The following is a 25825-nucleotide window of genomic DNA, read 5'->3' on the forward strand; positions in this document are numbered from 1 at the left end:
GGGATGGATGCCCCGGGCCACCGCGCCCCCCCCACCCACTTTCCGGCCTCGCTGGATTCCCGGGACCCCCCTCACAGACAAAGCCTGACTGGGGGCGGCTTTGGGAGGAACCGCACCAGACACTCCCCTCTCGCTGCCTCTCAGTCTGGGTTTCTGTGGAGCGCGTCTCCCTGTTCCTGTGCCTGATCTCTCCATGTCCACCTGTCCCTCTGTTTCCACTCCGGTCAGCTCCTCAGCTTGTCTCTGACCGCCTCCCTCCCCAGATCCCGGGAGTCCCAGGGTCCCTCAAAGACCGGCGTGCTGCGGTCTGCACTGAGGGCGCCCAGGCCCCTGGGTCCCTCCTCTGAGGACCGACCCTCGGGCGGCGCCGCTTCTCACGCCCGCAGGGGGCGCTGTGGGGCGGAGCGTCAGCCGCGGCCGGGCGCCGGATCCCAGCATGCACTGCGCCCGACCGGCGCTGCGTTTGTCTGCCACCCGGGTTATCCCTGGGAGTCGGGTTGGGGCGGAGCGGAGGGGGGTCCGTGCGCGGCAGGGCCGGTTCCCGCGGAGCCGTCGGAGACCGTCGGCGTTGCGAGGGCGGGGCGGGACCGCAGGGGCCATGGCGGAGCCGCCTCGGGTAAGCAGGCTGGCCTGCATGGACGCCCGGTTTCGGGGTCGTGGTGGGTCCTTGGGTTCCGGGCTACCCCGCGTCCTAGGGTCGCCCTGGGTGCCTGCGGTGCACGGTTTGGACAGAGTCTGCAGGCCGCTTCGGCTGGGGGTGTGGATTCAGGGCCCTCCGGTGAGCCGATGGCCTCCGCTCCTGCGGCTTGTCCATAGCCAAACCCCTGGGACGAAGCCAGTCGTGGACCGAGACCGACCTAGGAGCGCGGCGGAGCCTGGGCGAGGATGCCTGGCGGGCGGGGAGCGGATGGCGAAAAGGATAGAAAGGTTTGGGGCCAGAGATGGATGTTACAGGTCAACCAGTTTTACACCATAGTCACAGAAATCAGAACAACTCTTCCAAAAGATTTAAGATTCCGAATGGTTGAAATGGTGTTTGGCGGGGGCTTCAGTGTCAGAATTTATATTCTAGCGTGGTTTGTGTTGAGTGTAAGATGATACGTTGGGAGGAGTAGAAGAGGATACAAAAGATTAAGTTAGTGGTTTCTTAAAATCGAGGTTTAGAGGCTATTTTATCTTGTAAACTTTTCTGTTGAGGATTTTTGCTGATTATTAAATGAATTAGACCGGGCGCTGTGGCTCACGCCTCTAATCCCACCACTTTGGGAGGCCGAGGCGGGTGGATCACCTAAGGTCAGGAGTTCGAGACCAGCCTGGCGAACATGGTGAAAGCCCATCTCTACTAAAAATAAAAAAAAACTAGCTGGGCATGATGGCGGGTGCCTGTAACCCCAGCTACTCGGGAGGCTCAGGCAGGAGAATTGTTTGAACCCAGGAGACGGAGGTTGCAGTGAGCCGAGATTGTGCAGTTGCACTCCAGCCTGGGCAGCAAGAGCGAAACTCTGTCTCCAAAAATACATACGTATCTATATATTTGGGGAAAGGATATAAATAGCCAAATCACAGACCTGAAAAGAAAATGATTAATGAATAAAAGAATAGATTTTAAAACTTGTGACATTCAGGCCAGGCACGGTGGCTCATGCCTGTAATCCCAGCACTTTGAGAGGCCAAGGCGGGCAGATCACTTGAGGTCAGGAGTTCAAGACCAGCCTGGCCAACAGGGTGAAAACCCGTCTTTACTAAAAGATACAAAAATTAGCTGAGTGTGGTGGCAGGCGCCTGTAATCCCAGCTCCTGAGGAGGCTGAGGTGAGAGAATTGCTTGAACCCAGGAAGCAGAGCTTGCAGTGAGCCGAGATGGCGCCACTGCACTCCAGCCTGGGTGACAGAGCAAGACTCGGTCGCAAAAGCAAGAAAGAAAAAATAAAAGCCTGGGCAACATGGTGAGACCCCTCTCTAAAAAAAATTAGCCAGGTGTGGTGGCATATCCCCGTGGTCCCAGCTACTCGGGAGGCTAAGGCAAGAGAATCACTTGAACCCAGGAGATCAAAGCTATGGTAAGCTGTGTTGGCACCACTGCACTCTGGCCTGGGCAACACAGTGAGACCCCGTTTCAAAAAAAAAAAAAAAAAAAAAACCCTAAAGAACTACCTGAAATGTGCTCGTGGAAGTAGACATAGCAAGGGTTGCAGTTTGTGAGCTATTGTGAAGTGGTGAAAGGAAGGTTATCTGAAATGAGATGGAAAGTTGTGACCCTAGAGGCGAATAGGTAGGGGTTATAACACAGGGTAATCTGATGTTTGAAGTATGTTGCATGTGTGCATTTTGTGTATGTCTATGCAGCTTAGTTCTGTTTGTTCACATAGTACAGTTTCTCACCCTTGCCTCTACTAACATCCTGTGCTGGATAATTTTCTGTTTTGTGGGCTGTCTTGCACATCGTAGGTTGTTTATCACTATTCTTGGCTGCTGCGCACTAGATGCCAGTAGGCCGCCCCGCTTCCCCATATTGTAACAATAAAAAATGTCGGCCGGGCGCGGTGGCTCAAGCCTGTAATCCCAGCACTTTGGGAGGCTGAGATGGGCGGATCACGAGGTCAGGAGATCGAGACCATCCTGGCTAACCCGGTAAAACCCCGTCTCTACTAAAAATACAAAAAACTAGCCGGGCGAGGTGGCAGGCGCCTGTAGTACCAGCTGCTCGGGAGGCTGAGGCAGGAGAATGGCGTAAACCCGGGAGGCAGAGCTTGCAGTCAGCTGAGATCCCGCCACTGCATTCCAGCCTAGGCAACAGAGCGAGACTCCGTCTCAAAAAAAAAAAAAAAAAAAAAAAAAAAAGTCTCCAGGGGACAAAATTGTTCTGATTGAGAACCATTAATGTAGTGTTTCTTATAGACAGAATTGCATATAAGCAAATGCAAAATTTTGTAATATGTTGTCTCCTAATATATCAATCATGTTGGAATAAATTCACGTTTCAAAACAAGCTTTATAGCATAAATGACTATATTTCCTTAAACTTAAAATAATGAATTTCTGATTTAAGTGTTGCTACATCTGCAGTTTGGATATTTGTCCCTAAACTTCATGTCAAAATTGGACTTGCAGCTGGGCACAGTGGCTCACGCCTGTAATCCCAGCACTTTGGGAGGCTGATAGGTGGATCACCTGAGGTCGGAAGTTCAAAACCAGCCTGACCAACAAGGTGAAACCCCATCTCTACTAAAAATACAAAAATTAGCCGAGCATGGTAGCAGGCGCCTGTAGTCCCAGCTACTCGGGAGGCCAAGACAGAATTGCTTAGACCTGGGACGTGGAGGTTGCAGTGAGCCGAGATTGCGCCACTGCACTTCAGCCTGGGTGATGGAGCAAGCCTGCATCTCAAAAAAAAAAAAAAAAAAAAAATTGGATCTGCAGTGTTGGAAGTGGGCTCTAATGGGAAGTGTTTAAGTCATGGGGGATGGATCCCTCATGAATTGTCTTGGTGCTGTCCTCTGTTAGTTCCTGAGGGAGCTAGTTAAAAAGCCCGACACATCCCCCTTTCTGTCTTGCTGCTTCTTGCCCTTGCCATGTGATCTCTGCACATGTCAGCTCACCATTTTTTTTCTTTTTTTTTTTGTGAGACAGAGTCTGGCTCTGTCACCCACGTTGGAGTGCAATGGTATGATCTCTGCCTCCTGGGTTCAAGCGATTCTCCTGCCTCAGCCTCCCAAGTAGCTGGGATTACAGGCCCCTGCCACCACGCCCAGCTAATTTTTGTATTTTTGGTAGAGACAGGGTTTAACCATATTGGCAAAGCTGGTCTTGAACTTCTGACCTCAGGTGGTCTGCTCTACCTTGGCCTCCCAAAGTGCTGGGATTACAGGTGTGAACCACAGTGCCCAGCCCCCTTCACCTTCCACCATGAACATAAGCTGTCTGAGGCCTTCATCAGAAGCAGATGCTGGTGCTCTGCTTCTTATACAGTCCTGCAGAACTGTGAACCAAATAAACCTCTTTTCTTTAAAAATTACCCCACCTGGCTGGGCGCGGTGGCTCACACCTGTAATCCCAGCACTTTGGGAGGCTAAGGCAGGTGGATCACGAGATCAGCAGATCAAGACCATCCTGGCTAACAAGGTGAAACCCCATCTCTACTAAAAATACAAAAAATTAGCCGGGCATGGTGGTGGGCGCCTGTAGTCCCAGCTACTCTGGAGGCTGAGGCAGGAGAATGGCGTGAATCTGGGAGGTGGAGCTTGCAGTTAACCGAGATCGCGCCACTGCACTCCAGCCTGGGCAACAGAGTGAGACTCTGTCTCAAAAAAAAAAAAAAAAAATTACCCCACCTTGGTGTTCCTTTACAGCAATACTAAACAGACTAAGACAAATTTAAAGGAGTCATTAGAATTTTTAAAACTCAACTCTAAATTTCATAATGAATATAACAAAAAGATGGGAATTCCTACCCAGAGCAGTCCAGCAAGAGAAAGAAATAAAAGTCACCAAAATAGAAATAGAAGAAGTCAAACTATCCCTGTTTGCAGACTGTATGATTCTATATGTAGAAAACCCCATAGCGTGCCCAAATGCTCCTTGATCTGATAAACAACTTCAGTAGAGTCTGAGAATACAAAAATCTGTGTACAAAAATCAGTAGCATTCCTCTACACCAACAACATCCAAGCTAAAAGCCAAATCAAGAATACAGTCCCATTCACATCTAGTCAAAAATGCCTAGGAATACAGCTAACCAAGGAGGTGAAATATCTTTACAACAAGAATTACAAAATACTACTCAAAGAGATCAGAAATAACACAAAGGGAAAAACATTTAATGCTCGTGGATAGGAAGAATCAATATTGTTAAAATGGCCATACTACCCAAAGCAGTTTCTAGATTCATTGCTATTCCTATCACACTACTAATGACAATTAGAAAAAAAACTATGTTGCTGGGAGTGGTGGCTCACGCCTGTAATCCCAACGCTTCGGGAGGCCAAGACGGGCAAATCATGAGGTCAGGAGTTCGAGACGAGCCTGGCCAATATACAAACCCCGGACTCAAGCAGTTCTCCCACCTCAGCCTCTCAGGTAGCTAGGACTACAGGCATGTGCCATGCCTTGCTAGTTTTTGTGGATTTTGTTATTGTTTTGGTAGAGACGGGGTTTAGCTATGTGGCCCAGACTGTTCTCAAACTCCTGGGCTCAAGCAATTCATTCACCTTGGCCTCCCAAATTATTGGGATTACAGGTATGAGCCAGTGCCTGGCTAAAAAAACTATTTTAAAATTCATATGTAACCAAAAAAGAGCCCAAACAGCCATGGGAGTCCTAGGCAAAATGAACAAAGCTGGAGACATCACCACACTACCTGACTTCAAACTATACAAGGCTACAGTAACCAAAACAGCATGGTGCTGGTAAGAAAACAGACATATAGACCAATGGAACAGAATACAGAGCCCAGAAATAATGCCACACACCTACGATCATCGCACACCTATGATCATCTCATCTTCAAATGGTGCTGGGATAACTGGCTAGCCATATGCAAAAGACTGACACTGTACCCCTTCCTTACACTTACACTCAACTCAATGTGGATTAAAGACTTAAATGTAAAACCTAAAACTATAAAAACCCTGGAAGATAACCTAGGAAATAGCATTCTGGACATAGGCCCTGGCAAAGATTTTGTGATGAAGACTCCAAAAGCAACTGCAACAAAAACAAAAATTGACAAATGGGACCTAATTAAACTAAAGAGCTTCTGCACAGCAAAAGAAGCTATCAGCAGAGTAAACAGATGCTCTACAGAATGGGATATTTGCAAACTATGCAACTGACAAAGGTCTAATATCCAGAATCTATGGGGAACTTAAATTTACAAGCAAAAAACAACTGCATTAAAAAATGGGCAAAGGACATGAACAGACACTTCTCAAAAGAAGAAATACACATGGCCAACAAGCTTATGAAAAAATGCTCAGCATCACTAATCATTTGAGAAATGCAAATCAAAACCATATCAGGGCCGAGCGCGTTGGCTCATACCTGTAATCCCAGCACTTTGGGAGGCTGAGGCGGGTGGATCACGAGGTCAGGAGATCAAGACCATCCTGGCTAACACGGTGAAACCCTGTCTCTACTAAAAATACAAAAAATTAGCCGGGCGTGTTGGTGCATGCCTGTAGTCCCAGCCTACTTGGGAGGCTGAGACAGGAGAATGGTGTGAACCTGGGAGGTGGAGGTTGCAGTGAGCCGAGATCATGCCACTGCACTCCAGCCTGGGCAACAGAGCAAGACTCCGTCTCAAAAAACAAACAAAAGGCCGGGCGTGGTGGCTCAAGCCTGTAATCCCAGCACTTTGGGAGGCCGAGACGGGCGGATCACGAGGTCAGGAGATCGAGACCATCCTGGCTAACACGGTGAAACCCCGTCTCTACTAAAAAAATACAAAAAACTAGCCGGGTGTGGTGGCAGGCGCCTGTAGTCCCAGCTACTCGGGAGGCTGAGGCAGGAGAATGGCGTAAACCCAGGAGGCGGAGCTTGCAGTGAGCTGAGATCCGGCCACTGCACTCCAGCCTGGGCGACAGAGCGAGACTCCCGTCTCAAAAAAAACAAACAAACAAAAAAACAAAACAAAAAAACAAAACAACAAAAAAACTGTATCAGTCAGAGTAGCTATTAAAAAGTAAAAAAAAAACAAAGTTACAGAGAAAAGAGAACACTTATACACTGCTGATGGGAATGTAAATTAGTTCAGCCATTGTGGAAAGCAGTTTGGTGATCTCTCAAAGAACTGAAAGCAGAATTACCTTTTTTTGTTTTTTTTTGAGATGGACTTTTGCTCTGTTGCCCAGGCTGGCGCCATCTCGGCTCACTGCAACCTCTGCCTCCTGGGTTCAAGCTATTCTCCTGCTTTAGCCTCCTGAGTAGCTGGGATTACAAGCACGTGCCACCACACCCAGCTAATTTTTTGTACTTTAGTAGAGACAGGGTTTCTCCATGTTGGCCAGGCTGGTCTCGAACTCCTGACTTCAGGTGATCTGCCCGCCACGGCTTCCCAAAGTGCTGGTATTACAGGCGTGAGCCACCGCGCCCAGCCAAAATTACCATTTGACCCTGCAATCCCATTATTGAATATATACCCAAAGGAATATAAATTGTTCTGCATAAAGACACGTTTGCATATGTTCGTTGCAGCACTATTCACAATAGCAAAGATGTGGAATCAACCTAAATGCCCATCAATGTCAGACTGGATAAAGAAAATGTACATATGCACCATGGAATACTATGCAGCCGTAAGAGAAAATCATATCTTTTGCAGAAAGACGGATGGAGCTGGAGGCCATTATCTTAAGTGAGATAACACAGGAGTAGAAAACAAAGTGCCGTTCTCACTTATAAGGGTGAGCTGAACACTGAGTACATATGGATACAAAGCAGGGAATAACAGACACTGGGGCCTACTTGAAGGTGGAGGGTGGGAGGAGAATGAGGACTGAAAAATTGCTTACGGGTATTATGCTTATTACCAGAGTGATGAAACAGTCTGCACACCAAACCCCCACAACACGCAATTTACCTGTATAGCAAACCTGCACATGTAGGCCTGAAACTAAAATAAAAAAAAAAAAAAGCCTGTAATCCCAGCACTTTGGGAGGCCGAGACGGGCGGATCACGAGGTCAGGAGACCGAGACCATCCTGGCTAACACGGTGAAACCCCCGTCTCTACTAAAAAATACAAAAAACTAGCCGGGCGCGGTGACGGGCGCCTGTAGTCCCAGCAACTTGGGAGGCTGAGGGAGGAGAATGGCTTAAACCCAGGAGGCGGAGCTTGCAGTGAGCTGAGATCCGGCCACAGCACTCCAGCCTGGGCGGCAGAGCGAGACTCCGTCTCAAAAAAAAAAAAAAAAAAAAAACAACTTTGGTCAGGCGCAGTGGATCATGCCTGTAAATCCTAGCACTGGGAGGCCAAGGTGGGTGGATCCCCTGAGGTCAGAATTTCGAGACCAGCCTGGCTAATGTGGCGAAACCTCATCTCTACTAAAGATAAAAAAATTAGCTGGGCTTGGTGACTGGCGCCTATAATCCCAGCTACTCAGGAGGCTGGGGCAGGAGAGCCGCGTGAACCCCGGGGAGCAGAGGTTGCAGTGAGCTGAGATCGTGCCACTTCACTCCAGCCTGGGCAAAACAGCAAAACTCTGTCTCAAAACAAAAAAAAATGATTAGACTGGCTGGGCGTGGTGGCTGACGCCTGTAATCCCAGCGCTTTGGGAGGCCAAGGTGGGCAGATTGCCTGAGATAGGAGTTTGAGACCAGCCTGGACAACATGGTGAAACCCCGTCTCTACTAAAAATACAAAAAAATTAGCCTAGTGTGGTGGCCTGTGCCTGTAATCGCAGCTACTCAGGATGCTGAGGCAGGGGAATCACTTGAACCAGGGTGGTGGAGGTTGCAGTGAGCCGAGATCGTACCACTGCACTCCAGCCTAGGCAACACAGTAAGAGTCCATCTCAAAATAAATAAAAATAAAAGATGAATAGGCTGAGCACAGTGGCTCATGCCTGTAATCCCAGCACTTTGGGAGGCCAGGGTCGGTGGATTACTTGAGGTCAGGAGTTGGAGACCAGCCTGACCAACATGGTGAAACCCCGTCTCTACTAAAAATGCAAAAAAATTAGCCAGGTGTGGTGGTGCACACATGTAGTCCCAGCTACTCAGGAAGCTGAGGCAGGAGAATTGCTTGAATCTGGGAAGTGGAGGATGCAGTGAGCTAAGATCACGCCACTGCACTCCAGCCTGGCAACAGAGAGAGATGCCGTCTCAAAAAATAAAAAAATAAGAATAAAGTTGAAACAAGATAAACTTTAATACCCATAGAAAATAAGGATATATGGCAATAACAATGTTAGTTCAATAAAAGGTGGAGTGTATGCTTATGTAATTAGAGTGTTTTAAACTAACAAGTATATAATTTACGTACTTCTAGTTGTGAGCCTCAGGAAGTATTCATTTATCCCGTCAACCATAATAAACACAAATATTAAACAATACTAAACATTTGCATACATTGCGTTTTTTCTAATGCAGTTTTTAGAAAAGCAATAAAATTCAAAACCACTTGCTGGTAACTCTTAGTCTTCTGCTTCTGGGGAGGCCTCAGAAGACTTACAATCATACGGTCTTCTCATGGCTGAAGCAGGAGAGAGGCAGCGAAGGGGGAAGTGCTACACACTTTTCAACAATCAGATCTGGTGAAAACTCACTATCATGAGAACAGCAAGGGAAGTCCGCCCCCATGATAAGGTCACCTCCCACCAGGCCCCTCCTCCAACCCTGGGGATTGCAATTCAACAGGAGATTTGGGTGGGGACACAGCCAAACCATATCAAGTGTATGCCTAGGCATTTTATTGTTTTTTTCAGCCATTGTAAAAGGTACTGAGTTCTTGATTTCTCAGCTTGGTCGCTGTTGGTGTATAGCGGTGCTGATTTATATACATTAATTTTGTTACCTGAGACTTTGCTGAATTCGTTTGTCAAATCTAGGAGTCTTTTGGAGGAGTCTAGGGTTTTCTAGGTAGAGGATCATATCATTGGCAAACAGAGATAGTTTTCCAATTTGGATGCCCTTGATTTCTTTCTCTTGCCTGACTGCTCTGGCTAGGACTTCCAGCCTTACAAATTAATGTAAATTAAAATACTGAAATACAATTTGCCACCCCACATTGGCAAAAAATAAGATTTGAGAACATCTTGTGCTGGCAAAGGTGTAAAGAAACAAGAAGTCTCATGTTAATAGCAAGGGTAAATGTGCTGGATTCTTTTTGTAAGGTAATCTGATGTTATCTATTAAAACTGAAGATGTGTATTCTCTTAGATTTAATAGTTCTCCTTTTTAGATTTTATCCTGCAGAAGTAAAAGCACTAATACATAGGAAGCATATAAGAACACTGTAATTTTTTTTTTTTTTTTGAGACTGAGTCTCGCTCTGTCACCCAGGCTGGAGTACAGTGGTGCGATCTCTGCTCACTGCAACCTCTGCCTCCCAGGTTCAAGCAGTTCTGCCTCAGCCTCCCGAGTAGGTGGGATTACAGGCGCATGCCACCACACCTGGCTAATTTTTGTATTCTTAGCAGAGACAGGGTTTCACCATGTTGGTCAGGCTGATCTCGAACTCCTGACCTCGTGATCTGCCTGCCTCGGCCTCCCAAAGTGCTGGGATTACAGGCATGACCCACCGTGCCCAGCTGGATACTGTAATTTATAATGGTAATGGAAACAATATATGTCCCATCAGTGGGGTATATCTACTCATGGAATATAAGTGCGACTTTACCAAAAAAATAAGTTTGCCTCAATATATATTATTGACCTGGAAAGAGCTCTGTGATATATTAAGTGAATGAAGTTACAAAGTGATTTGTTCCCATTTTGTAAAGAAAATAATTCCGGCCGGGCGTGGTGGCTCAAGCCTGTAATCCCAGCACTTTGGGAGGCTGAGACGGGCGGATCACGAGGTCAGGAGATCGAGACCATCCTGGCTAATACGGTGAAACCCCGTCTCTACTAAAAAATACAAAAAACTAGCCGGGCGATGAGGCAGGCGCCTGTAGTCCCAGCTACTCAGGAGGCTGAGGCAGGAGAATGGTGTAAACCCGGGAGGCGGAGCTTGCAGTGAGCTGAGATCCGGCCACTGCACTCCAGCCTGGGCGGCAGAGCAAGACTCCATATCAAAAAATAATAATAATAATAATAATAATAATAATTCCATACTCTACATATGTATATATACTTTGAACAAGCGTAATGAAATGTGGAGCGGGGGATGTAGTGGTTAACAGCAGAATGATGTAATTGGAGTATGGGAAGGAGTAGTTCTCCAGGAAGAAGTTGCTGAACAACCAGAAACATGTGTCCACTGCAGAAGTCTTTTAAATTAACAAGGAGAAGGAGCTGGAGTTATTTTGAAGCAATCATGAATGCATGTGTCTTATGTCTACAATTTCAGCTACCTCTGACTTTTGAGGATGTTGCCATTTATTTCTCGGAGCAAGAATGGCAGGATCTAGAGGCATGGCAGAAGGAGCTTTACAAGCATGTGATGAGAAGCAATTATGAGACTCTCGTCTCTCTAGGTAAGACCTGTTCACCTTTGTGGGTAAGTCATGGAACTGGATCGTGTAAGGGGTCACAGTCACTTGATGCTCCTGTTTCTCAGGTAGCAAGATTTCTCAGAAATTAACTCAGAAAGGTATTTTTACCCTGCCATCTATTGTTAATACTTTGGTCAACATTGTTAATCTTTACTCAAGGGTAGACATTGTTGCATGAGAATATTTGAGCAATGTAAGGTGGTCCGGGTGACTAAATATTATTTATGAGGGGCCTTTAGTCATGACTTACTGTCAGGATGCCATGATTGTCCACATAGGAGCACACCTAGCGCACATTTATGAAGTGTTCTGTATGTCTTTAACCTAAGATATCCCTACCTCACAACTTTTACAGTGGGGTCTAAATACTTCAGAAAAGCTATTTTTGAAAGGTGTACAATAAAGTGTTTGTTTTTTTGAGATGTAGTCTCACTCTGTCACCCAGGCTGGAGTGCAATGATGCAATCTTGGCTGACTGCAACCTCTGCCTTCTGGGTTCAAGCAATTTTCCTGCCTCAGCCTCCTGAGTAACTGGGACTACAGGTGCGTGCTGCCACACCTGGCTAATCTTTGTATTTTTAGTAGAGAGGGGGTTTCACCATGTTGGCCAGGATGGTCTTAATCTCCTGACCTCGCGATCTGCCCACCTTGGCTTCCCAAAGTGCTGGGATTACAGGGGTGAACCACAGCGCCGGGCCTGAAGTGTTTTAAGAGTTGCTGTCTCTGCTGGATGCGGTGGCTCACGCCTGTAATCCCAGGACTTTGGGACCAAGGGGGTGGATCACGAGGTCGAGATCAAGACCATCCTGGCCAACATAGTGAAACCCCGTCTCTACCAGAAATACAAAAATTAGCTGGGCGTGGTGGTGGGTGCCTATAGTCCCAGCTACTCAGGAGGCTGAGGCAGGAGAATCACTTGAACCTGGGAGGCGGGGGTTGCAGTGAGCCAAGATTGTGCCACTGCACTCCAGCCTGGCAAAGAGTGAGACGCCATCCCCCGCCAAAAAAACACCACCACACCTGGTTCCTGTTTCATTCTTATCTCCACATTCAGTTAACCACGTGGAGGCAACCACTTTTAATCATTTTTGTTTCAGTTTTTAAAGTGGCTTCCTCCAATCTGTGCGTACAGTAACACTCTCGATTTATCGAATTTAGATAGCATTAATTAATTACTATGAAAAATTAGGTGTTAGTTCACTTATACAATCCCTCTTCTATCTTCTCCCCAGTTTTTGAGCCTCTGTTGGTCAGCTTTATAATTTAAAATAATATGCTTAAGATTCTAGATTGTATTCCATCAGTTTCATCTCTTGACTCCTTCATTATATAAAGATAAGATAATTAGTTCTCTAGTACTTCCCTTCATCTCTTCTGCCAGTTGATGACAGCCATACCACTTCCTTTATACTGCGAAACTTCTAGTATTTATATTCTATTCTGTTACCATAGTTAACTTTTGCAGGCTGTATGTATGGATTGTTTCTAAAACATATAACTGAAAACATTACATTATTTTCATTGTTACTGAAGAATCAGTTACAGTAAATGAATCTATGGTGACAAATATATAATTCTATGCCATTAACCCTGTGCCAGCCTAATAAGAATGTTCCAAGCATCAAGATCAAATGGATTCTCTTTTTTTCATTCTTATCAGTTGTTCAAAATTATGCTACATTTTGGCAGGGTGTGGTGGCTCACGCCTGTAATCCCAGCCCTTTGGAAGACTGAGGTGGGTGGATCACTTGAGGTCAGGAGTTTGACACCAGCCTGGCTAACATGGTGAAACCCTGTCTCTACTAAAAATGCAAAAAATTAGCCAGGCCTGTAATCCCAGCACTTTGGGAGGCCGAGATGGGCGGATCACGAGGTCAGGAGATCGAGACCATCCTGGCTAACACAGTGAAACCCTGTCTCTACTAAAAAAATACAAAAAACTAGCCGGGCGTGGTGGCGGGCGCCTGTAGTCCCAGCTACTCGGAAGGCTGAGGCAGGAGAATGGCATAAACCTGGGAGGCGGAGCTTGCAGCTCACTGAGATCCGGCCACTGCACTCCAGCCTGGGCGACAGAGCAAGACTCCGTCTCAAAAAAAAAAAAAAAAAAAAAATTAGCCAGGCATGGCGGCGGGCGCCTGTAGTCCCAGCTACTTGGGAGGCTGAGGCAGGAGAATGGCGTGAACCCAGGAGGCGGAGCTTGCAGTGAGCCGCGATAGCACCACTGCACTCCAGCCTGGGCGACTGAGCGAGACTCCGTCTCAAAAAAAAAAAAAAAAAAAAAAATACAAAAAATAGCTGGGCATGGTTGTGCATGCCTGTAATCCCAGCTACTTGGGAGGCTGAGGGAGGAGAATTGCTTGAACCCAGGAGGCAGAGGCTATGGTGAGCTGAGATCGCGCCACTGTATTCCAACCTGGGCAACAGTGAGATTCCATCTCAAAAAAAAAAAAAAAAAGACAAAATTATGCTACATTTTAATTTGTTTCATTGTTGGGCCATGACTGTTTCTCACGCTTTCATCATATCCTTGTGATTATCCATCATCATCATCATCATGTTGCCCAGGCTGGTCTTGAATTCCTGAGGTCAAGTGATCCACCTGCCTTGGCCTCCCCAAGTTCTGGGATTACAGTCGTGAGCCACTGTGCCCGGCTAGGAGAACACCCATCTTCTTAATCTAATAGTCAGTCACACTGGATCTTTCTGCCTTCTGTCAATTCTCTCCCCAAATCAATCTGTAGATTCAAAGCAAGTCCAGTCAGAATCCCAATAGTGCTTTCTGTGGAATTTGATAAGCTGATCCTAAAGAACATGGGATAACCAAGACAAGAATAATGAAGACAGTCTTATGGAACAAGATGGAAGGTGACTGATTGTCTTAATCAGATAGCAAGACTTATTATGTGGTACTATGTCAGAGATAGTAAAACATCTGATAGCATCGTGTGTTGTCAAGATGTGAAGCAAAGTGAACATTCCTACTCTCTTGAGATTGTCAATCAGCACAGCCACTTTGGAGAGCAATTTGGTAAGATACAGTAAAGTTGAAGACGTACTTATCCTATGATACAGCAATTCATTTCAAGAACTGTCAGTGCTTATGTGTGTATTCATAGAGGCATGCCAGGGAGCAGAAGAAAAAGACAGACTGATATATTCATATAATCAAAGACTATCAAACAAATGAAGCCAAGTGTTCCAAAATGGAGAAATTTTAAAAATATAATTTGAGGAGAGAAGAGCAAGTTGCAGTACGATGTGGTATGGTCTATGTAAAGTTTTGTTTTCTTTTTTTTCCAAGATGGAGTCTCGCTTTGTTGCCCAGGCTGGAGTGCAATGGCGCAATCTCGGCTCACCGCAACCTCCACCTCCCAGGTTCAGGGAGTCTCCTGCCTCAGCCTCCCAAGTAGCTGGGACTACAGGCACGCACCAACATGCCGGGCTAACTTTTGTATTAGACGAGGTGTCACCATATTGGCCAGGCTGGTCTCGAATTCCTGACCTCATCATCCTCCTGCCTCGGCCTCCCAAAGTGCCAGGATTACAGGCATGAGCCACCACGTCCGGCCTGGTCTATGTAAAGTTTAAAACCAGCAATATAGGCTGGGCGCGGTGGCTTATGCCTATAATCCCAGCACTTTGGGAGGCTGAGGCAGCTGGATCACCTGAGGTCAGGAGTTCGAGACCAGCCTGACCAACATGGAGAAACCCCCATCTCTACTAAAAATACAAAAATTAGCCAGGCATGGTGGCGCATGCCTGTAATCCCAGCTACTCAGGAGACAGGCAGGAGAATTGCTTGAACCCAGGAGGCAGAGATTGCGGTGAGCCGAGATCGCGCCATTGCACTCCAGGTTGGGCAACAAGAGTGAAACTTTGTCAAAAAAACACAACAAAACAAAAACCCAGCAGTATTTTATTTATACATATATATTTTAAAATAAGAACATGCATAGGAATAATATATACCAGATTCAGATTCAGAGTAGTGCTTACCTCTGGAGAGGGATATACAGGGGCTTAAACTGTATAATGTCTCATATCTTTAAAAAACCTGAAGTAAACTGGGCATGGTGGCTCATCCCTACAATCCCAGCACTTTGGGAGGCCGAGGTAGGAGGATATCTTGGGCTTAGGAGTTTGAGACCAGCCTGGACAACCTAGGGAGACCCTGTCTCTACAAAAAATTTAAAAATTAGCTGAGTACGGTGGTTCTTGCCTGTAGTCCCAGCTATCAGGAGGCTGAGGTGGGAGGATTGCTTGAGCCCAGGAGGTTGAGGCTGCAGTGGGCTGTGACTGCACCACTGCACTTCAGCCTGGGAGACATAGCGAGACCCTATCAGAAACAAAAAAACAAAAAACCTGAAGTGTGTCAGCATGCTAGGATTCGACAAAGTTAGATGGCATCCAGGTTTTTGTATATTTTTCTCCTCCATGTGCCAGAAATATTTTTAATAAGTTAAACCACTGGCCAAATGCGGTGGCTCATGCCTGTACTTGCAGCACTTTGAGACGCCAGGGTCGGGTAGGGCTACTTGAGCCCAAGAGTTTGAGGTTAGCCTGGGTAACATAGTGAGACTGCATTTTAAAAACTAACAATAATAATAATAAAAAAAAATAGCCAGTGTGGTAGCTCTTGCCTGTAGTCCCAGCTACTCAGGAGGCTGAGGTGGGCAGATCACTGGAGCCCAGGAGGTTGAGGCTGCAGTAAGCTGTGGTCATGGCCCCTGCACTCCAGCCTGAGAGACAGAGTGAGACCGTATCTAAAATAATGGTAATAATAGCTTAAAGCATTATTTTAAAAACGCCTTTTGACCACATTTTTGCCGTAACCAACTTGCTTTAAAATTGGACCCTATGATTTGGCTTTTATTAAATCACTATTAAGAATATTGAGGCCGGGCATGGTGGCTCATGCCTGTAATCCCAGCACTTTGGGAGGCTGAGGCGGGCGGATCACGAGGTCAGGAGATCCAGACCATACTGGCTAACATGGTGAAACCCCGTCTCTACTAAAAATACAAAAAATTAGTCGGGCGTGGTGGCGGGCGCTTGTAGTCCCAGCTACTCAGGAGGCTGAGGCAGGAGAATGGCATGAACCCGGGAGGCGGAGCTTGCAGTGAGCCGAGATCGCGCCACTGCACTCCAGCCTGAGCGACTGAGCCAGACTCCATCTCAAAAAAAAAAAAAAAAGAATATTGAAGGCTGGGCGCAGTGGCTCACGCCTATAATCCCAGCACTTTGGGAGGCCAAGGCAGGCAGACTGCTTGAGCACAGGAATTTGAAACCAGCACGGCGAAACCCGTCTCCACTAAAAATGCAAAAATTAGCTTGGCCTGGTGGTGCGTGCCTGTAGTCCCAGACTGAGGCTGAAGAATCACCTGAGCCCAGGAAGCTGAGGCCACAGTGAGCCATGATTGCACTACTGCACTCCAGCCTTGGCAACTGGAGTGAGACCCCATCTCAAAAAAATAATAATAATAATTAATTAAAAAAATACATATAGCATTAGCCATTTTGTTTTTGGACAAAATACAGCATTGCTAAATGTGTGGGGACCATGACAAAATTAAAACAACATACCTGATCTGACATGCCCGGACAGAAGCATTTGTAGGATGTGTAGGCAGTTTTTTCATCTTTGTGTAAACCATTTTTTTTTTTTTTTTTTTTTTTTGACATGTTGTTCTCATACTTTGTCCCAGGAGTGAATGTTGAGAAATTTAGAAACTTAGTGTGCTTTAAATTCAGGAAGCCAAACTACCCTGTCTGACTTCTCTGTGCAGATGATGGACTTCCAAAACCAGAACTGATATCCTGGATTGAACACGGGGGAGAGCCCTTCAGGAACTGGAGAGAATCACAGAAATCAAGAAACATAATTTGCTCCTCTAGTGATTTCCATTTTGACCCAGGTTTTCAGGAACAGCTGTTTTGGGGTGAGTATTAAGAAATCAGGGCCCTGACCTTAAGACGTCGTATTCAGATTTGTTTCCCTTCTCTGATCTTGTCATCCTGTTTGGGCGAGCTGAAGTTTGATGACTCTTATCTTCTAGATAAAGGCAGTAAAGCGGAACGGTTAGGAATGTGGGTTCTGGAGTCTCTATGTCTGGATCTTGCTTTTTCTTAGTGACCTTGGGCAAATTATTGAACCTTTTGGTAGTTTAATGCCTGATCTATAAAATGAAAGTGGCCGGGCGCGGTGGCTCAAGCCTGTAATCCCAGCACTTTGGGAGGCCGAGACGGGCGGATCACGAGGTCAGGAGATCGAGACCATCCTGGCTAATATGGTGAAACCCCGTCTCTACTAAAAAATACAAAAAACTAGCCGGGCGACGAGGCGGGCGCCTGTAGTCCCAGCTACTCGGGAGGCTGAGACAGGAGAATGGCGTGAACCCGGGAGGCGGAGCTTGCAGTGAGCTGAGAGCCGGCCACTGCACTCCAGCCTGGGCGGCAGAGCAAGACTCCGTCTCAAAAAAAAAAAAAAAAAAAAAAAAATGAAAGTACCCATGTTACAGGATTGAATTGGTTAATATATATAGTGTTAGGCCAGGCGTGGTGGTTCAGGCCTGTAATCCCAGCACTTTGGGTGGCCGAGGCGGGCGGATCACTTGAGGTCAGAAGTTCCAGACCAGCCTGGCCAACAATGGTGAAACCCTTTCTCTACTAAAAATACAAAAAAATTAGCCGGGCATGGTGGCAGGTGCCTGTTATCCCAGCTACTCAGGAGGCTGAGGCAGAAGAATTGCTTGAACCTGGGAGGCAGAGCTTGCAGTGAGTGAGCTGAGATTACGCAACTGCACTCCAGCCTGAGCGACAGAGCACGTCTCAGTCTCAAAAAAAAAAACATATATATATATACACATGTGTGTGTATATATATGTATATATGTGTATATACACGTGTGTATACATATATATGTATACATATATATTGTATACATATATATAGAGAGAGAGTTTATATAGTAAGAACTCAGCAGAAACTGGTTATCCAGATTTTTTTTTTTTTTTAAAGACACAGGATCTTGCTCTGTCACCCAGGCTGGAGCACAGTGGCATGACCATAGCTCACTGCAGTCTTGAACTTCTGGCCTCAAGCAGTCCTGGCCTCAAGCAGTGCTCCCACCTCAGCCTCCCAAAGTGCTGGGATTATAGGTATGAGCCACCATGCCTGGCCCATGGTTATCCAGATCTTCGTGACTAACGTGGCTTCCTTCCCAACTAGAGACTGTTGTCTACTTGAATACTTCAATCTGAGCTCTTCTCTTTCATTTCTTGTCATGATGAGAGAGTCAGAGATTTCTGGATTCTTAAAGTACAGAATGAAAAAGTCAAACAGGAGCATCATTTCAAGAAATCTTGTCAAATAGTTTTAGTTTTTAGGTGCTTCTTTCGAAAGTGAACGTTTTCCCCCACAAATTACTTAACTTCTATCATCTATTAATTATTCCAAGAAACCTTCTTAAAACATTGGCAGAAATGGGAGCAGGGACGGAGGAATAAGCCCAAGCCTTGCTGCCCGGTCTTAGAGACAGGATGGGCTCAAAGATCACATGTAACTGTGGTATTAGGGCTCCAGCTCGGGGCTCCAGGTGTGCCTGTACATCAGAATGGGATACATTGGCGTTCCTGAAGTCATGAGAGCAGTCAGCACTTACAGAGTACATGCCCTGTGCCAGGCACCATGCTAAGCTCCTCATGCACATTAGTTCATTTAATTCTCACAGTAATCTTATGTACTTTTGTTTCCATGTTTTTACAGAAGGAGCTGGAGCCAAAAGAGATTAGCTTGACAAAGGTTACACAGTGGACAGATAGGATTCAAAACCAGGTAGTCCGATTCCAGAGCTTACACTCTATATTTGCAACCTGTATTTTCCTTTTTTCAATGTTATCCAAAGATACATCTCTTCAGTTTAGTTTCAGCAGACTCAACAAACTCACTTGGGGCCATGAGACAGACCACACTGCATGGTTGGGTAGCTCAGTGGAAGCTGGGTTCCCAGGCTGCCACAAGGCACTCTATGGGTCACTTGACTGTGAGAATCGTTAGTAGTGCTGCAGACAGGAATACCGACTGAATTTTTGTTTTCAATTGTAGGAAGCCAGCAGGCTGTGAATTCAAGAAAAACTAAAAGCCATTTCCAATTAGATCCTCTTGAGAGCCAGTGTTCCTTTGGATCCTTTGTTTCCTTGAGGTCTGACCAAGGCATCACCCTCAGGAGCCCACAGAGGCACAACGCCAGGACTCCTCCGCCACTAGCCCACGGCCCCAGTCAATCTACCCTAAAAGAACTCCCAAGTCCCAGAAATCTGGATCTTCCTGGTTTGCGGGACGTCCCTGCCTGGGAGAGCACCCAGCACCCTCGTCCTGTCTCCGGGGAAAGCTGTTGGGAGAACAACCATTTAGGAATGCACCAGAGGGGCCAGTCCAAGGACCGACCACATAAGGCCTGGGAGAAATTAAACAAGAGGGCGGAGATGCAGATGCCGCGGAGCAGCCCTCCGGTACAGAGGCACTTCCGGTGTGGCGTGTGCGCCAAGAGCTTCCGCAGGAAGCTGTGTCTGCTGAGCCATCTGGCGGCCCACGCGGCGAGGTTTCCCTTCCAGAGCGCTGACGGTGAAATGTGCTTCCGACATGAACAGGCTCATCCCAGCCACCACCTCCTGCACCAGGGGGAGAAGCCTGCCCAGTGCACCACGTGCGGCATGCGCTCCCTCCCGGTGGACAGCACGCAGGCTCGCCGGTGCCAGCACAGCCGGGAGGGGCCGGCCTCTTGGAGAGAAAGCCGCGGGGCCTCCAGCAGTGTGCACTCGGGAGAGAAGGCCCAAGAGGAGAGCGGCCACCAGCAGGGGGACACGGAGGCTCTGCAGCATCTCGCACCGGCGCCCTGCTCTTGCTTGGAGTGTGGGGAGCGCTCCCCTACGAGCGCCCTCGCCTGCCACTGCAGGGCGCATACTGGAGAAAAGCCCTTCCAGTGTCCCCATTGCAACAAGCGTTTCTGTCTGCGCCGCCTGCTGCAGGTCCACCAGCACGCGCACGGTGGGGAGAGACCGTTCTCCTGCAGGAAGTGTGGCAAGGGCTTCGCCAAGCAGTGTAAACTCACGGAGCACATTCGAGTCCACAGCGGAGAGAAGCCTTTCTGGTGTGCCAAGTGTGGCAGGAACTTCCGTCAGAGGGGACAGCTGCTGCGGCACCAGCGTCTGCACACGGACGAGAAGCCCTTTCAGTGCCCAGAGTGTGGGCTGAGCTTCCGCCTGGAGAGCATGCTGAGAGCCCACCGGCTCCGGCACGGCGGGGAGAGGCCGTTCTCCTGTAGCGAGTGTGGCAGAGGTTTCACCCACCAGTGCAAGCTCCGTGAGCACCTGAGGGTGCACAGCGGGGAGAGGCCTTTCCAGTGCCTGGAGTGCGACAAGCGCTTCCGCCTGAAGGGCATCCTGAAGGCCCACCAGCACACGCACAGCAAGGAGAGGCCGTTCTCGTGTGGGGAGTGTGGCAAGGGCTTCACCAGACAGTCCAAGCTCACGGAGCACTTGCGCGTGCACAGCGGGGAGAGACCCTTCCAGTGCCCAGAGTGCAGCAGGAGCTTCCGCCTGAAGGGGCAGCTGCTCAGCCACCAGCGTCTGCACACCGGAGAGAGGCCCTTCCAGTGTCCGGAATGTGACAAGCGCTATCGCGTGAAGGCCGACATGAAGGCCCACCAGCTCCTGCACAGCGGGGAGATGCCTTTCTCCTGTGAGTGCGGCAAGGGCTTTGTGAAACACTCGAAGCTCATCGAGCACGTCAGGACGCACACAGGAGAGAAGCCTTTTCAGTGTCCGAAGTGTGACAAGAGTTTCCGCCTGAAGGCGCAGTTGCTCAGCCATCAGGGCCTGCACACAGGGGAGAGGCCTTTCCACTGCCCTGACTGTGACAAGAACTTCCGGGAAAGGGGACACATGCTGAGGCACCAGCGCATCCACAGGCCCGAGAGGCCCTTTGCCTGTGGCGACTGTGGGAAGGGCTTCATTTACAAGTCTAAGCTCGCAGAGCACATCAGAGTACACACAAAATCCTGTCCTGCTCCAAATGAACTGGATATTAAGAAAAGGCTCAGCCAACTGTTTGCAATGATAGAGGCCGATTGGAGTTGAGGCAGAGTGAGACATCCAAAGCGTTGAGCAGGAGTGGTATTGCCCGGGAATCCACAGCAACAGTAGCCAGACCTGCTGGTAGACGGGTTTTAGGAGCAGGTGTCCTTCTTTGAGCAAGAGTGTCATACAAGTTAGGAATATGAGGAACCACAAAGGATTTTCTCTTCGGAAACATTACCAATTATATTTATTTTTTTCCAAGACGGAGTCTTGCTCTGTCACCCAGACTGGAGTGCAGTGGCGTGATCTCGGTCATATTGGAAAAGACAGCATTACAAAACAAGGACATAATTTTATGAAAAGCACAGCATCTGCAAACAAAAACAATTTCTACGAGGTTGTGATTGTTTTTTTTTTTTTGAGACGGAGTCTCGCTCTGTCGCCCGGACTGGAGTGCAGTGGCCAGATCTCAGCTCACTTCAAGCTCCGCCTCCCGGGTTTACGCCATTCTCCTGCCTCAGCCTCCCCAGTAGCTGGGACTACAGGCGCCCCGCCACCTCGCCCGGCTAGTTTTTTGTATTTTTTTAGTAGAGACGGGGTTTCACCGTGTTCGCCAGGATGGTCTCGGTCTCCTGACCTCGTGATCCGCCCGTCTCGGCCTCCCAAAGTGCTGGGATTACAGGCTTGAGCCACCGCGCCCAGCCTAAGGTTGTGATTGTTAAAAAATTTTTAAGAAAAAGTGCACACAGAAATCCAGATAGAATGTGATTACCTTTTTGCATTTATATAAAAATATATGTGTAATTACAAAGAAGTTCTGACATTTTATTTTATCTTTTTATTTTTATTTATTTTTTTTTGAGACGGAGTCTTGCTCTGTCGCCCAGGTTGGAGTGCAGTGGCTGGATCTCAGCTCACTGCAAGCTCCGCCTCCCGGGTTCACGCCATTCTCCTGCCTCAGCCTCCCTAGTAGCTGGGACTACAGGCGCCCGCCATCTCGCCCGGCTAGTTTTTTGTGTTTTTTAATAGAGACGGGGTTTCACCCGGTTAGCCAGGATGGTCTGGATCTCCTGACCTCGTGATCCGCCCGTTTCGGCCTCCCGAAGTGCTGGGATTACAGGCTTGAGCCACCGCGCCCGGCCTATTTTATTTTTCATTTATTTATTTTTTTGAGACGGAGTCTCTGTCGCCCAGACTGGAGTGCAGTGGCCGGATCTCAGCTCACTGCAAGCTCCACCTCCCGGGCTTACGCCATTCTCCTGCCTCAGCCTCCCAAGTAGCTGGGACTATAGGCTCCCGCCACCTCGCCCCGCTAGTTTTTTGTATTTTTTAGTGGAGACGGGGTTTCACCGTTTTAGCCAGGATGGTCTCGATCTCCTGACCTCGTGATCCGCCCGTCTCGGCCTCCCAAAGTGCTGGGATTACAGGCTTGAGCCACCGCGCCCGGCCTATGTTCTGACATTTTAAAAAGTAATTGTTATAAAAGTAAATTTAGGTCAGGCACAGTGGCTCATGCCTGTAATCCCAGCACTTTGGGAGGCCGAGGCAGGAGGATCACGAGCCAAGGAGTTTGAGACCAGCTTGGGCAACATGGCAAACATTTAATGATATATTCTATAGAATGGCAAAAATTACTAAAATACTAAAAATACAAAACTTAGCCAGGCATGGTGGTACACACCTGTAGTCCCAGCTACTCGGGAAGCTTAGGTGGGAGGATCGCCTGAGCCCGGAGAGGTCGAGGCTGCAGTGAGCAATGACGGTGCCACTGCACTCCAGCATGGATGACATAGCATGACACTGTCTCAAAAAAAAAAAAAAAAACCAAAAAACAAATTGAGTATCTCCCAAAGGAAGCTTGGTAAGTCTTTTTCATTCTCTTTAGAATTTATAGAATATAGCCTGGCATGGTGGCTCACACCTATAGTCCTATTATTTTGGGAGGTCAAGGCAGGAGGATCACTTGAGGTCAGAAGTTCAAGACCAGTCTGGCCAACATGGTGAAACACCATCTCTAACAAAAAGCACAAAAATTAGCCAGGCATGGTGGCATGCACCTGTAGTCTCAGCTACTGGGGAGGCTGAGGCAGGAGAATCGCTTGAACCTTGGAGGTGGAGGTTGCAGTGAGCTGGGATTGTACCACTGCACCCCAACTTGGGCGACAGATCAAGACTCAATCTCAAAAAATATATAGAATATATAATTAAATAATATATAAAGATATGGAATAATTTATAATTATAAATTCCTTTCCCTTTTTTTTTTTTTTTTAAGAGGGTCTCTGTCACCCACCCTGGAGTACAGTGCCATGATCATAACTCACTGCAACCTCCACCTCCCAAGCTCAAGTGATCCTTTTGTCTCAACCTCCCGAGTAGCTGGGACTACAGGTGTGTGCCATCACATGCCACCACGCCTGACTAATTTTTGTATTTTTAGTAGAGACTAAAAATACAAAAAATACAAAATGTTGGCCAGACTGGTTTTGAACTCCTGACCTCAGGTGATTCAACCACCTCGGCCTCCCAAAGGTGTGAGCCACCTTGCCCGGCCTATACTTTGCCATTTGTCTCTTAACACGAGTGCCCAAGAAGCTGCTGCTTCTTGGGGGGCTGCACTCAGGTAACACTTTTAATGTTAGCAGGTGTGGACCGTGAGGAGATTGTCTCTCTCTGGCTGCGGAATTCTCATTCTTAGGCAATCCGTTAATTGCCGAACCGCCACCCAACATTTCTAGTGGGTCAGGGGAGAGCCCTCTACTGCCCTGTTCATGCCTAACTACGTGTAACAATCTGATTATTGTAAGTTTTCCTGTATCCAGTATCACCTCCAACATTTATTAAGGAGTTGTGTGAAATACCACTTCACAACCAGATGAAGAATTTTATCACCACCCCCTCCAATTCCTCATGAGGGAGAAGGAGGAATTGCTCTGAGCGCCATTGCGCTCCAGCCTGGGCAACGAGCAAAACCTCATCTCAAAAAAAAAAAAAAAAAAAGAAGAAGAAGAAGAAGGGTTTCGATGAGCCAGTCCAGGCGTGTTTGGTTGGTTGGTTTTTTATTTATTTTTTTTGCGCCATCTTGGCTCACTGCAACCTCCGCCTCCCGGATTCAAGCAATTCTCCTGCCTCAGCCTCCCCAGTAGCTGGGAATACAGGTGCCCGCCACCGTGCTTGGCTAATTTTTTGTATTTTTAGTAGAGACGGGGTTTCACCATGCTGGCCAGGCTGGTCTCGATCTCCTGATCTCGTGATCTGCCCGCCTTGGGCTCCCAAAGTGCTGGGATTACAGGTGTGAGCCACTGCGCCAGGCCAGCAGTTGGTTTTATAGACAGGAAAAGCTGGTGGAAAGCAGAAACAAAATTTTAACTAAAGGTGGGTTGGTTGGTTGAAAGGCACTTTCTTCTTCTAAAGGTTAAAGCGGGGGGGGGTGGGGGGTGGGGGGGGGGTTGGTCTTCCGCCCGGGCATGGTGGCTGACGCCTGTAATCCCAGCACTTTGGGAGGCCGAGGCGGGTAGATTGAGATCAGGGGTTCAAGACCAGCCTGGCCAACATGGTGAAACCCCGTGTCTACTAAAAATACAAAAATTACCCAGGCGTGGTGGCACCCGTGGTGGCACACCCCTGTAATCCCAGCTATTCCGGAGGCTGAGGCAAGAGAATTGCTTGAGCCCGGGAGGCAGAGGTTGCAGTGAGCAGAGATCGTGTCACTGCACTCCAGCCTAGGCGACAGAACAAGACTGTCTCAAAAAAACAAAAACAAACAAACAAAAAAAACCAGAGGGGTCTTCCTTATCATGCTGGCCTGTTTTGTCAGATAAACATCTCTGTTTGCCTTGGTGATGTGGTACTTTTGCATGAATAACTCCATTTTGGTGTAGTCTGTTGGAGCCTAGTGCTGGAGCTCAAACCATGGCCTCCTATTATTTAGTAACACTTTTTTTTTTTTTTTTTTTTTTTTTTTTGAGACAGAATGTTGCTCTGTTGCTCAGGCTAGAGTGCAGTGGCACGATCTCGGCTCACTACAACATCTGCCTCCTGGGTTCAGGCGATTCTCCCGCCTCAGCCTCCCGAGTAGCTGGGACTACAGGCGCGTGCCACCACGCCCGGCTAATTTTTGTATTTTTAGTAGAGACGGGATTTCACCATGTTGGCCAGGCTGGTCTCAAACTCTTCTCCTCAGGTGATTTGCCCGCCTTGGCCTCTCAAAGTGCTGGGATTATAGGTGTGAACCACCGCGCCCGGCCGATAACACACTTTCATTTTGAAGACAGGCGGCTTGAAGTAGCAAAAATTGAGACAGAAAATGGCGACGTTACACATTTTCCAAATCCCCAAGTCCCTAATATACATACCGATCAATTTCAGATGCATTCTCGTGTAACCCTAAAGGAGAAAGGGGTCAGACCTCTGGAGTGCCTGGAGCAGCTCCAGTTCGCGTGGAGATCCAGGGAGCCCAGAATGCACAGCGCCGCGGGGACGCCTCCTGCCAGAAGGCGGCGCTGTGGGATCCCAGCCGGAGCTGTGTCCAGGCACAGGAAAGGCAGCGTTCTCAGCATGCCCTGCCTGTCCCCTGGGCAACGGTTGCCACCCAGCGG

The 25825-nt window shown here is 47.8% G+C and overlaps 1 protein-coding gene across 1 annotated transcript; it reads left to right on the plus strand.

Moving 5' to 3' along the window:
• The first annotated feature begins 506 nt into the window (after positions 1 to 506).
• Positions 507 to 21606, plus strand: ZNF786 (zinc finger protein 786). The gene is made up of 4 exons (XM_010369175.2): positions 507 to 616; positions 11007 to 11133; positions 16938 to 17090; positions 19255 to 21606. Exons 1-4 carry the CDS (start codon positions 599 to 601, stop codon positions 21285 to 21287), a joined length of 2331 nt encoding a protein of 776 aa, XP_010367477.2. The 5' UTR covers positions 507 to 598; the 3' UTR covers positions 21288 to 21606.
• Positions 21607 to 25825: the final 4219 nt, after the last annotated feature.

The sequence above is a fragment of the Rhinopithecus roxellana genome, chromosome 6 (assembly GCF_007565055.1).
Source record: "Rhinopithecus roxellana isolate Shanxi Qingling chromosome 6, ASM756505v1, whole genome shotgun sequence".
NCBI lineage: Eukaryota > Metazoa > Chordata > Mammalia > Primates > Cercopithecidae > Rhinopithecus > Rhinopithecus roxellana.